Here is a 14,258-nt window from a genome sequence, read left to right as displayed (position 1 = left end):
ATAACAATAGAATAAAATCACGAATCAGAACAAAAAAGGAGATAGATTTATAGGAGAATATGTAGAAAATAGATAGATGTTTGTAATCATCATGTTTCTCCACTAAAAAAGTTACTCAAGAAAATGTAACTGAGTAAATGCAATTTACTATTTTTCTCTGTATGCAGACCAAAATGTTTAAACTTCAGTTTTCAGCAGTGCGATTCTTTTTTTGCCACTTCTATGAAGACCTGATTTCTGGAGCACATAAACATAAAATAATATAAAAAAAGAAACTGTGTTTTCTTTATTTCTGACTTCATAGTTATAAGGAACGTTGTTTTAGTCTAACCTTCAGGTTTGTGTTTGTAGTAAAATGTCAAAATGTTAAAGCAGCATGGGCACTAATGCAAGGCTCTGTTGTCCATTTAGCAACTGAAACAAATTTAATTCAAAATAACTCGAACCATATTAGAAAGCCAGAGAAAATGTATACTATTTTTAAAACATGGTTAAAAGTACTTTTGAAAAGTTTGCACAATAAGTTACATAATTGTTTTGATACTAATTTTTCCACGTAGACTTAAATGCAACATTTCACAATCCGCTTGCAACGGGTTTTATTCCGAGGTGTTCCTGAACGCCTCAGTGACGTCCTGCACTTTAGTAGATCTCAATGTGTGTGGATGGTATGAACTACGTAGACACTGGCGGAACCTCCATGTTGCTGTGTCCCATTCACATGGTTTAAACTGTTCCAGTTAACTGTCGTTCCTGTAGGGGAGGCTAGTTGGTTAGCTGGATGTAACCTAGTTTATAACAGCAGGCGTTACATCACTTTAGGTCGTGTCCCACCTGGGAAATAACGACCTAAAGGAAGCTAACTCTTCATAATTCATATAATAGCGTGCTAATATGACACAGTGACCAAATAAAAAAAAGAGAGTGACAGCTCTAGTGACTTCGCAAATTTGTTGTTTTTTAGAGGAGGCTGTCAAAACGCGACTAGTTTCAACGGGCACTGTAAGTAAAACCTGCACGCTTTTTAGTTGTGCACTTTGTAATATGATATAATTAAGTTACAATAGTTGTTTAGCGTAGTGAAAAAGCTTTGCTTCTCCGTTTGTTCATCGGTGGCTGTTTGTCATTTCTCCTGGCCGTGTCAGGCAGGGGCCTAGTTAAAGCTAACCAGTGACCTATCACTGTTTATTTGACATGTACTACTGGTCTGAACAGGAGTTTAGATGGTACAGTAGTTTTTGGACCCCATTACGTTTATAAAAGACTCGTTTTTAATTTAATGAGCATTAGTTAACTTCTTTATTTAGCTGTCAAACGAGCTGCTTCGCTAATGCTAATGGTTAACGTTAGGAATAAATGTTTCAGATCTTGGGTGTTATGTCAAATTTTGTTGCCTGATCTAGTTTTATCGCTCTACAGGTGTTTATACAGCTGCCTTTAGACAAGCCGGTTCAATTTTGTTTACTTTGGATATTGGTCATGCGGTATTATTTTTTAATGGCAATACCCCGAAAATACACTAAAATATGAAGGAGAAGCTGTTAATTGAATATAATGTTATTATTAAACTGAAGTAGATACAACTTGTACAGTTGACTATTTTAGTACAATGCATTTTAGTAGCTTTTATTATTATCTTTAAATTTCAGTGCATATTCATTTATTTTAAATTATACAGTGAAATATACTATGATACGGAGTTATAACCTACATTTACATTTGGCTTCACACCACCACCAATAAATTTTAATCGTCCCAAAACTAAAACAACTGCCACTGCGTTTTAGTTTTGATCCTCAGTAGTTAAAAATGTGAAATATTTAAAATGGTCAAATTTGAACTGGATTATTCTGAATACCTTTCATATTGTGTCAAAAATGATTTTGAACTCTTTAAATATTTATCTATAATATTAAATGTCAAAACAATTACATTTTGACTTACTCACATTAGATGAGGTCCAGATTAAAAAGTACAACACCTAGTTTGGGGAAACTGGAATAGAATTATTTTACATTCATGCAAGATCTTAAAAATATATTTTGTGACTTGTAAAACCTTCATTGTATCTATTTAAATCTCTAAATATTCCAATTTTAACAGTCTTTTAGGTTCTTGGGCAGAATTATGTATGCTGTAAAATACACTTTGTGATTTGTGAAGATTTTATTTACCCTGAACCACATTGTAGGTCTTAAGTTGAATTTTTCATGACTCACAAACTTTGTTTACTTTGTAACATTAATCGCTAGGCAGTGTAATTTTTAAAATTGACTCTTTTTAAGGTAGTTTCCACCTAAATAAAGCCATAAATCCATCGTATTTTAGATGAATTTTTCACAAACTCTCTTTCATATAATCTGTTGTTAGTGTAGATTATTTGTGTCTGACTTAGAACTTTGTAGGCAATAGTTTTTTAACTAGTCCCCATGTTAAGGCCTCTAGCAAAAAAGCCCCAAAATTTCTTATTTTCTGTTTGTATTAATTTACATAAATGTTCCACCAACTGTTTGTGTAAAATATGCAATGTCTATCAAGTAAATACTCAAAAGAGTTGATCTGTGCCTCAAGGCAGATGCTAATGTCTGCTACGTTTTTCATGTTTTTATTTTGAAATGTTACATTTTCAAAGGTTTTCCTGTCAGTGCATAATTGTTCATACGTAGTGAAACCTGAAGTGAAATTCTGGTGCTGGGATGTGGTAATTTCCTGTCTGGTTTACAAAATCAGACAGAACATGGATGAACACCGGCCTTTGTTGCTTTCTGTTGGTACATGTTAACCTGTGGCTAAGTAGCTTTGTGTCTCTCTGCTCTGTGTACATTTAATCTTCATTTTCAGGGTTTCAGACAGAAGAAGACATGTCCTGTCCATGCACCTCGGCTGCCAGGTTGCTCCTAAACTCTGCTCACAGAGGTAAGCAAGGGAAAGTCCACATACTGCCAACCAAAGGTTCTTGACACTTTGCTATTTGTTTTAGCTAACCTAGATTACTATTTGTTATGACAGTCGTGTTGCTAATGTCAACAGCAGCTGTAACAGTCTCTGGAATAGTTGGGACGCTAAAGATAGGCCAAGGATGGTGCAGCACACGGCCTTTTTGTGCAGCTATGGAACTTACAGGAAAAAAAATCTATCTGAGCATTTATTTATGAACATTTGTGCAGGTTTAGCTAACATGTTCCCCACTCAAATTATATTATAATAAGTTGTAGTTTTTTAAAGATTTATGTGAAAATCTGAGCTTCTTTTGATACTAATTTTTCTACTTTTTCCTTATGGTCACATGTGAATAATTGTAAATACGTCACTACACCTGATTGACAGAATGTAATTATCAACATATACCTGCTGTTGTTTGATTTCCATAAATTGTTTGGACCTTATAACGCTTATGACGTATGAGACATTATTACCTCTGATTAAACCAAAATAAAATCTGAGGAACCGCTGAATTCAGTGTAACACAACCACAGTACACTAAAGGTGTCAAAGCTGGTACAAAAAGTCTCCAAGAGTCAGAACGTCGCCTCAGGGTTGGTAGAAAATGTTCTGTGGCAGATGGCTCGTTTTTGTACTGGACACAAGAAAATTTATGCAGAAATGAACAAAACTGCAAATGTTCAAAATAGCAAAGGGATAAAGTGACCAAAGTCTGTGTTTAGTAGAGTTTTTATTGTGTGTGGTTTCCGTTTTCTAATTTTTAAAATATTTAAAATATACATTTTATAGTAATCTGAACTATTTGGTGGACAGACAGTTTTCCCTGATCGAGTGTTTCTTGTCTTTCAGGGTTGTCATGTTCCCGATTCCAGCTGTTCTCCCTGAGTCGTCGGGGGTCTCGGGAAGCTCATTTTCGTCCACGTGTGTGTGTGAGGTCGTTTTCAGAAACGGCCGTCTGTTACGCTGCTAAAGATGGGACAACAAAGGACAGTGGGAGTGACAGTGGAAAAGTAAACCCCCTTCCATTTCTATCTGTTATTCCCTCTAAAAATTAATACCATCAAGAAAATGGACCCAATTTAAGTTCTTTAATTTTATGTGTCTTAATTCTACAGAAAAGTGTTGGTGATGGGAAGAGGATGTCTGGCTCTGGAGGGTCAGGAAAAGGTGGAAGCCAGCTACGTTGCCCCAAATGCGGAGACCCCTGCACACATGTAGAGACCTTTGTATGTAAGTTGACCCGGTCAAACGTGATCTAGGACAAACAGAGGGGGTACACGAAATGTTTAAAACTACGTGAAAGTCGGATTATTATTTGTTCAATACATTTCTGGAGTCAGTACAAGCGATAACATGACTGAGCATTGATTTATGGTTTCAAAACATAAATGGCTCATTTTCAGCAATGTTTTGATGAAAACACGACTACAGAGACAAAATGAAAAGATTCTGAAAGATGACCCAAAATATGTTGAAATATTGTTGTTAGTTTTTCATGTTATCAACATACATAAAAGTGTGAGGAAAATAACTATTTTGGGTTTTAATTTGCCCAAACTCTCTCTGTATTACGTAACTCTGTGCTTTTGTTTTTGAAGCGCTCACACCAGCTGTCACTCTTTCCTGTAGTCTAAACCGTGGGCTGGATTAGATAAACAGAAGTGCAAACACAGCACTTAAATGAGCACCACAAACAACCAGGAGCTGTGTGGATTTTGTTGTTTTCTCTTGGTTGTTTTCTGCATTTTTTGCAAGTGAGCTGATTATCTCCTGCTCGTCAAAACCTCTGAGACGTCCTAACATTTTTTTTATTGAGATTCTGCCTGTTGCAAACTTGGACTGTTCAGTTTTAATTAATGACTGGGTAAACTGAGGCTGCACATCCATATCTCACTCAACTCTTGCTGTTTTGATTAACACCATTTCCCTTTGAGTCAAAACATTACTTTTAATGTTTATTTTGGGGACAAAATGTAGATTTGAATTTGTGGAGGATTTGGGCTACACGTATACGGCTCTGGAAAAAATTAAGAGACTGCTGCACTGAACCACGTTGAAAACCTCGTAGTTATTCCACCAAATGTTGATTTCTGAACTCTTCCTGAGTTAAAACATTTATACTGTTGTTTCTAAATTAATATGAACTTTTTCTATTTTGACTATTCAAAGTCTGAAGGCACTTTATCCTTTTTACTATTTTGAACACAAATAAATACTACATTTTTTGCTTGGACTTTCAGATGTCAGTAGTTCATAGAATAAAAGAACAAAGTTAATTTTACTCAAACATTTACCTACAAAGACTAAAATCAGAGAAACTGATAGCTTTAATTGGTCTGTTTTGTTCCGGAGTTGCACATGTATTTATTTTCATTTTATATGCGTATTTTTCAATTAAAACTTTGTACAACAAGTTTATGAACTAACACTAATTTTATTTTCTTTAAAAATGCTTGTATTTTTTATTTTTTTTGCAGCATCAACACGGTTTGTGAAATGTGAGAAGTGTCATCACTTTTTCGTGGTCTTGTCTGAAACGGACTCTAAAAAAGGGCTAAACAAAGAGACCGAATCAGAAGCCGAGTTGGTCAGACGGGCTTTCGCGCAGAAACCGCCTCCGCCTCCCAAGAAGGTAAGAGATGTGTCGAAATAATTTCAAATGTTTTGACATTTTGCTGTTCTCTTTATTTAATTTTTTGTGTATTTTTAGATTTATGCCTATCTGGACAAGTATGTTGTTGGCCAGTCGTATGCAAAGAAGGTCTTGGCGGTGGCCGTGTATAATCACTACAAGCGCATCTACAACAACATCCCTGCAGGCAGCCGACAGCAGGTGGAGGTGGAGAAGCAGCCATCTTTAACGCCACGAGGTCAGCAGACCATACACTACTGGCTAAACCAATACATATTCTTTAATGTGTAATCTTTTGTGTACTCTGTAGTGAAAATGCAAACCTTGCAGTTCTTACCAACATCATAGGGCAATAAGAGTAAACGAAGTGATAGTTTCCTGTGTTAGAAAAAATATGTTTAGCTCCAAACTCACCACATCCTGTCAAATATCACTATATGTACTTTATAACATTTTCTGTTTGTTATCTCGGATCACAATGATAGTTTTAGGGATTCTCACATAGATGTTGATTACAGTAGTGATGCAATATATGTGATGTCTGACAAAATGTACTGTTCATGATTAGATGTCCATTTATGAGACTGAATTAATACAGAAATATGGCTCCATTCCAGTGTGAGTAAATGATTGATGGGCTGACAGAACAGTAGCCAGTAGAGCAATGACTCAATTTGAACAAGAATACCTTATAAGAATCCTTCTCACATTAAAGACTGCTTGTCTTATTGTTTATTTCTAAAGACTCCAAAAATTGAAAAGCATCACAGATGATGTCAGACCTGTTGAATTTTGATATTTTAATCACTATTTGGTCAGATAACTGTATTTCTATGTAGATTTATCAGTATTGGTGGTGTAACAATCCCTAAAGCCGTGAAGAGATGATATTGAGTTTACGAGAACAAGACAGGATGAAGTATTAATTTCAAGAAACCCTCATAAATCAAATTTATGCTGCTTTATTCTGCATTTTATTGAATTTTGCCACAAATTCAATAAGCTGCCTTGTAATTTCTTTTTAGCTCTTCAGACCGTAGTACAGTCCTTCTGCTGTGCATGGTCTGCAGTGCAACTGTGATTGTGATGTTTTTGTTACACCCCATAGGCATTATGGGTATTAAGCAGATTTAAACAGCAGATTTATTGAAAACTAAACTTTCCATTTTAGATTATTTGTTCATTTAGGAAATAACTTTGCCTGTAATAAACCACTTTCTATGAAAACCGTAATTTTTCAAATAAAAAAAGCATTGAAATGCTCAATTGTAGCAACTTTACATTTGAAATAGTTTAACAGGGCATTTCTATGCGACCTTTTTAAAAACCTAACGGTGACTTCATGGAGGATTTTTCTTTATCTTCACTATTTACAAACTCAGACTTTGAACACGTCAAGAGTCTCCTCTGCGTCACACAAACACCTGACGGCCTGAATCATGGGCTCACCATGAATCTGTATGATTTGGCATTTGTTCAATAATCTGTTTTGATAATGTTTTAGTGGTAATGCTAAGTGGTATTGTTGTTTTAAGTACTTTGATCCTCTCCTTGTAGAGCTAGAGATGAGAAGACGAGAGGATGAATACAGATTCACAAGTAAGTCACTGACCTCCTCACCGTTATCTGACGGACGTTCTCACCGTTATCAGACTTAAAGTCACAACACTTTATCTGCAGGTCTCTGGGTTTTATGCTTCTGTCTGTTGTGCAAATGCCAAAATGTACAGACAACAGCGAATTTCCTGTTATAATAATTCTGTTTGGGTTCATCTACAACCTAATCTATTGAAAAATAATTAGTACTACTGGTGCGTTTCAATAAAATGGTTTAATTGAAGTTCATTTATTTCAGTAATTTATGCAAAAAAGGGGAAATATATATATATATATATATATATATATTACCAGAATGATATAATTTAACAAATTATTTTGAATAATTTGTCGTGGCTTACCAAACAATTGTTGAGCATTTGAACTGTTTGTCATCTGCACCACACACAAGGAGGAAAAGGTGTTCAGGGAGTGCTGTATCCAGGCATTTACATGGAAAGTTAGGTGGAAGGAAAAAACAGGGCAGAAAAAAGGTAATCAACCAAGAGGCGAATCAAAGCCTTAAGAAGATTTTGAAGTAAATCCTTAATCAATAGTTTGTGGAGTCAGAGGTTCAGCACACATCTATCCAGAATATGAGCTACAGTCGTCACTCTTCTGAGCCAGAAACAACATCAGAAGAGTTTTCTTGGGCCAAGAATAAAAATGTGTTTTTTTTTTTTGTTTTTTTTTTAAATAAGCTGTCATTAAATAATCTGCTACTGATTTCACACCTGTCGTCCCTTTTCCAGGACATCATAGCTGCATGATTTTTTTCTCTCTAAAGGTATTTTGTAGCAAAATAAATGGAGTTGATCGTGGCATAAGGGAACCAGCTTGCTTTGTTTGTCAGTATTTTATGGATGTTGGGTAAATATGAACTATTATTCATCAAATGGATTCATAATCTATTTTTTTCTGCTGTTTGATATGAATATATATTCCTTGAAATTCAGAATGATACTCAACATTATTACAGATTGATTATCCCTTTTGTGAACTTCAGAAATTTTTACTCCTATGATGATAACCCAAAGCTAACAAAGACTGGAAACAATTATTCTAAAAATATTTTAAATTAGTCATAACGAGGCAGTAACTTTTTTTACTTTGATACTTTTAACAGTGCAGATTTCTTCAAAAGCATTTTTTTGCTCAATACAGTCTAGAATGTACATTTCTACTACATCAGATTAAATACATCTTAGGGACAGTGAAATAATTAGAGAAACATTTACACAGCCCTCACTTAACCCAAGAAAACTACCCACAATGCTTTGGTTTTAACGGGTCATTGCCACACACGTGTAACCTACATTCCGTCTTGCTATTTTCAATCAAGCTGCCGCACAGAAACTCCTCTGGAACCGACCCAGCTCGTGTATTTTCACCTCACACATGCTTAAATTGCTCCTTCAATCAAGCTGCCTCACACACCATTGACAGCAGTGACTTTTTGCTCTGCAGCCGTCGCGCTAACCCAGGTGGCCCGTTTGTTTTTGCAGAACTGCTGCAGATCGCAGGGATCAGTCCCCACGGTAACGCTCTGGGCGCCACCATGCAGCAGCAGGCGAGTCAGCAGCCGCCTCAGGAGAAGAGGGGCGGCGAAGTCCTGGACTCTACTCACGCCGAGATTAAACTGGAGAAGAGCAACATTATACTCCTCGGTCCTACCGGTTCAGGTTGGTGATTTGGCAAACAATTCCCAGCATGCAGCACTCATGCATGACAGATGTGTCTTGTAAAATGCAGTTAAGTTTTTGGTTAAAGTTACTAATGAAAACTTTTTTGCTTCCTAAGGAAAAACATTGCTGGCGCAGACGCTGGCCCGCTGTCTTGATGTTCCGTTTGCGATCTGCGACTGCACCACCCTCACTCAAGCTGGATATGTGGGCGAGGACATCGAGTCGGTCATCGCCAAACTTCTGCAGGATGCCAACTACTCAGTGGAGAAAGCACAACAAGGTGGGCACAGGGGCTAAATTTAACAGCACATTTCATCTCCAGATATAACGTGTGTTAAGTAAGACGGGTGAGTGGAAATGTTTCTAATTATAGCAGACCTGACATGATGGTATGGCTGGAATACTTGGTGATCTGTAGTTATTTCCATGAGAGCATCGCTAAATACCAGAAGTTACTTTTATTGTTTTCCATGTCTTGAAATGTACTTTTTTTTTTCATTTTTAAAAATAAAAAACTTACTAACTTTTAATAGATTTTTTTAATTTATTTTTTTACGAGATTTGCTTTGTATCTAAAATAGGACAATAATCTGATTTGCCACATCACACCTAATTTTAACATTTTACCTTTTGTGAATTATTTATTCACCAGTTAGTGTACATACTATGAACATAACAGACTAAAAGAAAGCATAAAGGAGTATTGATCTACAAAATAACCAGATAATAGAACGAATAACAACAAAAACAATATAGAATAACCAAACAAACAAGAAAGTAAACATTAAAATGGACAAAACACAACAAAAACAATAAAATTGTTTAACATATGTGGATTAGCATTTTTTGTTTTGTCTGTTTTGTTTTCTGACTTGTTGACAATTTGCATGCTCATTCGGAAATAAAATTGAAACATTTCAGTAAGTAAAGTGAAAGAGTTTGGTCAGCTGCTGTAATCATAACCTTTAAAAATGTTTTTCTTTGTTGCATTTGAATAAAGAAATGCAACAAAGCATTTTTGTGCAAATGCTAAAAAACCTTCAGACATAACATAGTGACGTCTTTTAGTAAGCCTTGAGTATGTTATATCAACTGACTGAACAAAAATAATAAATAGACTTAATATGCTTTAATGGCGGGAGCTATTACATAACAGTAAGATGTTAATCCAGTCCTGTCCTCCTCTGTGACGTGCAGGTATTGTGTTCCTGGATGAAGTTGATAAGATTGGCAGCGTTCCTGGGATCCATCAGCTGAGAGATGTGGGAGGAGAGGGAGTTCAGCAGGTCAGTGTTTTAATGCATGAGCCCAAAACAGCCTGCAGCTCTTGGGTTTATTATTTTTGGTATTTTAAAAATGTAATTCTGCTAGTCGTATGCTATTTATAATCAGATTTTTATCTTTGTCATGACAGTTTTTATATAACTTTCCTGTGGAAACTGGAGCACTGAGGAGAATATATGAGCTGTAATTGTCTGATAAAGGAAAAAAATAAAACAAAGAAAAAAGCAGCTTCCTTTAATGAACCGTCACTCTTAGTTACCAGGCAGAAATCTGCATTTTTCACTCAGAGCAAGAAGGCAAACTTTATATTAGCATTGATTTTGTAAGCCTCACTTTTCTCCACATAATCAGTTTGTTTTACTCAAATGGGTCTAACTGCACTACAGTCATTCTTATGGCATCACCTGCTAGGAATAATCTACTTTATATAACAATAAATCAGCCCAGATTTTCTCAGTTTTGGGAGATCAGCCAATTTTATCTACCTTAGTAAAGAGCTAAAAATCAATCACTTTATTGATTGGTATATTTTCCTCTATTGTATATAATTGTTTTGATTTTATTGAAATGAATAAATGAATCAATGAATCAAACATAAACATAACATTGTCCTCTTTTGCTCTGCTGTGAGACTCTTCCTCCAGGTCATGTCTGCACGTTTCCACTTAACGATAATAACCCCACCGTTACCAACTCAGCGACTTTCTTGCTATTTTTTAGCAACATTTCAGACAAAAAAAATTCAGTATTGGCCAAAATCTGAGTTGGCAGGTCAGGTTTTTTAAAGATTGGTGATTGTCCAGAAAACCCCTAATTTGAGATGTTTCTGTTAAAAGTATCTATTTTTTATTTTGTCAAAAATACATTTCTTCTTGAAAAAGCACCGGTGTTCCAGAAAAAGCATTTATTTATGGAACGTTACCCAAAGATTCTTATAAATCACTAAAACCAAAAGAAAGAATGAATATTATTTATGTTTCGTACGATAAAGTTTTTTTCTTTTTGCTTTATTAGATGACCGCATGTCGCCTTCCTTCTTCTTTTCCCTCCTCTTCTGTGTCAGGGTTTGCTGAAACTCCTGGAGGGTACAATCGTCAACGTTCCAGAGAAAAACTCCAGAAAGCTGAGAGGTGAAACGGTGCAGGTCGACACAACCAACATCCTGTTTGTTGCTTCGGGAGCCTTCAACGGCCTCGACAGGATAATAAGCCGACGGAAGAACGAGAAGGTGAATTTAACCCCCGTAAAACTCAGACAAGACTTTGTTTAATCTCTGATCAACACTCGCGTGTCTCTGCTGTTTAGTATTTGGGATTTGGAACGCCCTCTAACTTGGGGAAAGGTCGCCGGGCGGCCGCAGCAGCAGACTTGGCCAACAGCAGCGGCGAGACGGACGCGGTCGCGGAGATCGAGGAGAAGGACCGGCTGCTGAAGCACGTCGAGGCGAGGGACCTGATCGAGTTCGGCATGATTCCGGAGTTTGTCGGCCGTCTTCCTGTCGTCGTTCCTCTGCACAGCCTGGATGAGGACACTCTGGTCCGAATCTTGACTGAACCGCGAAACGCTGTGGTTCCACAGTACCAGGCTCTGTTCAGCATGGACAAAGTAAGGGCTCTGAGCTTTCCTATGCAGGAAAGCAGCAGCCTAATCAATGCGTCTGTTTTGTGTTTTTTAGTGTGAACTTAACGTGACCCCGGATGCCTTGAGAGCCATCGCCAGATTGGCTTTGGAGAGGAAAACTGGAGCTCGTGGCCTCAGATCCATTATGGTTTGTTGTTTTCAAACTAAATGCTGCACATTGTCCTTTATTGATTTCAGTCATCTGTGTCATTGACATATTATTATTGACATGCAGGAGAAACTTCTTCTTGAGCCCATGTTTGAGGTGCCTCACTCAGATATCGGTGCTGTTGAACTGGACAAAGATGTCGTTCAGGGAAAAACGCAGCCTAGATACATCCGGTCAGTATTCCCATGCTCACAGAATGACAGTCATGTTGGACAGCGCCTCGCAAAGTATCCATAACGCTTAAACATTTTTTGGTTGCAAAAGAATTCTTAAATAAAGCTATTCTTTTACTTGCTTTTGCAAAGTGGTGAATAGTTTTGAAGTGGAAGGAAATGTTGGATTCAGCAGCTTTGATATTGTTTTTATAATTTAACGCTGCATCTCATTTTGTTTCCTGGTCTTCATTATTCTGTCTAATGTTCTCTAACTGACCTCTGACCTTCACAGGTCTTTTCTACTAATGAATTACTTAGACGACTCTCACCTTCTAATTACGACTTCTAAAGGAGTCATACTTTTCAAATATTTATTTTTAACCCTTTTTCTATGATTTCATAACTGTGTTTTACACGTAGTTGCATGAAATACATTAAAATTGAAGTAAAAAGTTTTCTTGCTTTGCAAGAGATCAGATTTATGAAGTGTTAAGTGTCATAGGTCCCAGTTTGCATAGTGACTGCAGTAACAAAAAGAATATCTGGAAAATAAATTAGATCATAATTGTGATGTTTCTGGGGAAATTGTGTGTTTTAATAAGTTTATACTGTTTTTATAACATTCAGTAATCATTGAAATTGCACAAAAAAATTAAATGGGTTTAACTGATTCTAGGCTGTCGTAAAAAGTAATAAATAAATTAATCGCATGATAAATTGAAACAAGCTTGATAATTTCTAATTGGAAATTTCTCTCCCTGCTACTAACTGGATGTCAGAAGTCTTCAGTCTTGTTCATTAGTCTCAGCTTTATCCCCCTTTTGAATTTTGTTTACAAACACTTTAGTATCCATTTAATCTGTTATTTTCTTTCTTTTGAATATTTAAAATGTCTTCCAGTTCCAGTTTGAAATGAGTTTATTGATCTACTTGAACAATATTATCATTTATCGTAACTACTTTTGGGACAGTGAATCGCTGACAGAATGTCCTGTCTGGATTTCAGAACCCCCGCCAAGGATACGGCAGAGGAGGAGTACGACTCCGGCATCGAGGAGGAGAACTGGCCCCGGCAGGCTGACGCTGCTAATAACTGAACCATGTCTCTCATTTCACCTGAAATCATTAGGTTACCATGAACCTCCTGGATGCCTCGTTTGGCACCAGCTGTTTTTATTACTGCACCCGACAAATAAAAAGCGTGGACCCCGAGGATGTTTTCATGATGAACAAGTTAAGGGAGCGTAACAACCTTTGATCTCTTTGCATCAGATAATAAATCTCTAGCGGTGCACTCAGTGTGGACCTTTTATGATATATTTCAATCTCTGGGGATTGTTAACATTTTATCTATATAAAGATAATACAATTTTATTCATAAAAAAAAATATTTGTAGGTAGTTTGTATCTTCTTTTTGTGCTGATTGGCTGTAGCAGGAAGGGAAGCAAATGGCATTTATGGGATCACATTGTAACTTGAATGAGGGTAGACGTGATAGACAAAATGCCTTAAATCACGAGGGGCATGATATTTCACAAATGCATCAATATGTTGATGTTTCTTCCTTTTCCACCATTGTGATAATGGTGCTCAAAGTGGAAAGAGTTATAAATGTTAAGCTATGCTGCACGCGTATTGTTTGTAAGCGGTTTGTAAGACATCACCCAGAGTTAGGAGACCACATTGAGATGGAAACACACCAGCACATTAAAGACGCTCCCATCCTGCAGCCGTCTGCTCACCTGGATTCACAGAGCAGACTGAAATGGTACAACATCCCACTCTGCTTTCCGGTCTACCGAGGAACATTAAAGTAAATCGCACCCACGTAGGTTTTGGGTTTTAATTTTCTAATCATTCAGAGATCTTAACAAGGTTCCCACTGCAGAGCTGCAGGTATTTTCCTTTCTTTATGTGTGCACCTACGTCAGAATCACTTCCTGTGATGTCACTTCCTGATGCTAGATGGTACCTCGGTGCACTTGTTCAGTCAAGATGCCACCCTGAAGGTCTCTGACGTCACCATGCTGCTGTGCTCTTTACCTTTAAAATTAAACTAGATCTGTTCCCTTTTTGAGTCAGATTTTTTTCCTTTCTGTGAAGCTCTAAGCTGGTTAATTTCAGAGGTCTGTTACAGAAATCCAAGGAAAACTTCCCCCCCCCCCCCTAAAAC

General features: G+C 36.8%; 1 protein-coding gene across 4 annotated transcripts; it reads left to right on the top strand.

Annotated features, from left to right (window-relative positions):
- Window positions 1-731: 731 nt before the first annotated feature.
- clpxb (caseinolytic mitochondrial matrix peptidase chaperone subunit Xb) lies at window positions 732-14,162 on the top strand. 4 transcript variants are annotated; one of them, XM_008412031.2, is made up of 15 exons: window positions 732-1,002; window positions 2,842-2,952; window positions 3,793-3,953; window positions 4,059-4,173; window positions 5,421-5,575; window positions 5,654-5,813; window positions 7,133-7,174; window positions 8,677-8,853; window positions 8,972-9,136; window positions 10,054-10,142; window positions 11,204-11,368; window positions 11,446-11,745; window positions 11,816-11,908; window positions 11,996-12,102; window positions 13,091-14,162. In XM_008412031.2, exons 2-15 carry the CDS (start codon window positions 2,862-2,864, stop codon window positions 13,179-13,181), a joined length of 1,911 nt encoding a protein of 636 aa, XP_008410253.1. In that variant the 5' UTR covers window positions 732-1,002; window positions 2,842-2,861; the 3' UTR covers window positions 13,182-14,162. The 4 variants fall into 4 exon arrangements, with proteins under 4 accessions (XP_008410253.1, XP_008410255.1, XP_008410254.1 ...); XM_008412032.2 differs by having other exon boundaries at window positions 733-1,002; window positions 2,842-2,916; XM_008412033.2 differs by lacking the exon at window positions 7,133-7,174.
- The last annotated feature ends 96 nt before the right edge of the window (window positions 14,163-14,258 follow it).

This window comes from Poecilia reticulata, linkage group LG6 (assembly GCF_000633615.1).
Source record: "Poecilia reticulata strain Guanapo linkage group LG6, Guppy_female_1.0+MT, whole genome shotgun sequence".
In the NCBI taxonomy this organism is placed as follows: domain Eukaryota; kingdom Metazoa; phylum Chordata; class Actinopteri; order Cyprinodontiformes; family Poeciliidae; genus Poecilia; species Poecilia reticulata.
The sequence above is the reverse complement of the archived record's forward strand: the minus strand, read 5'-3'. Positions and strand labels throughout refer to the sequence as shown.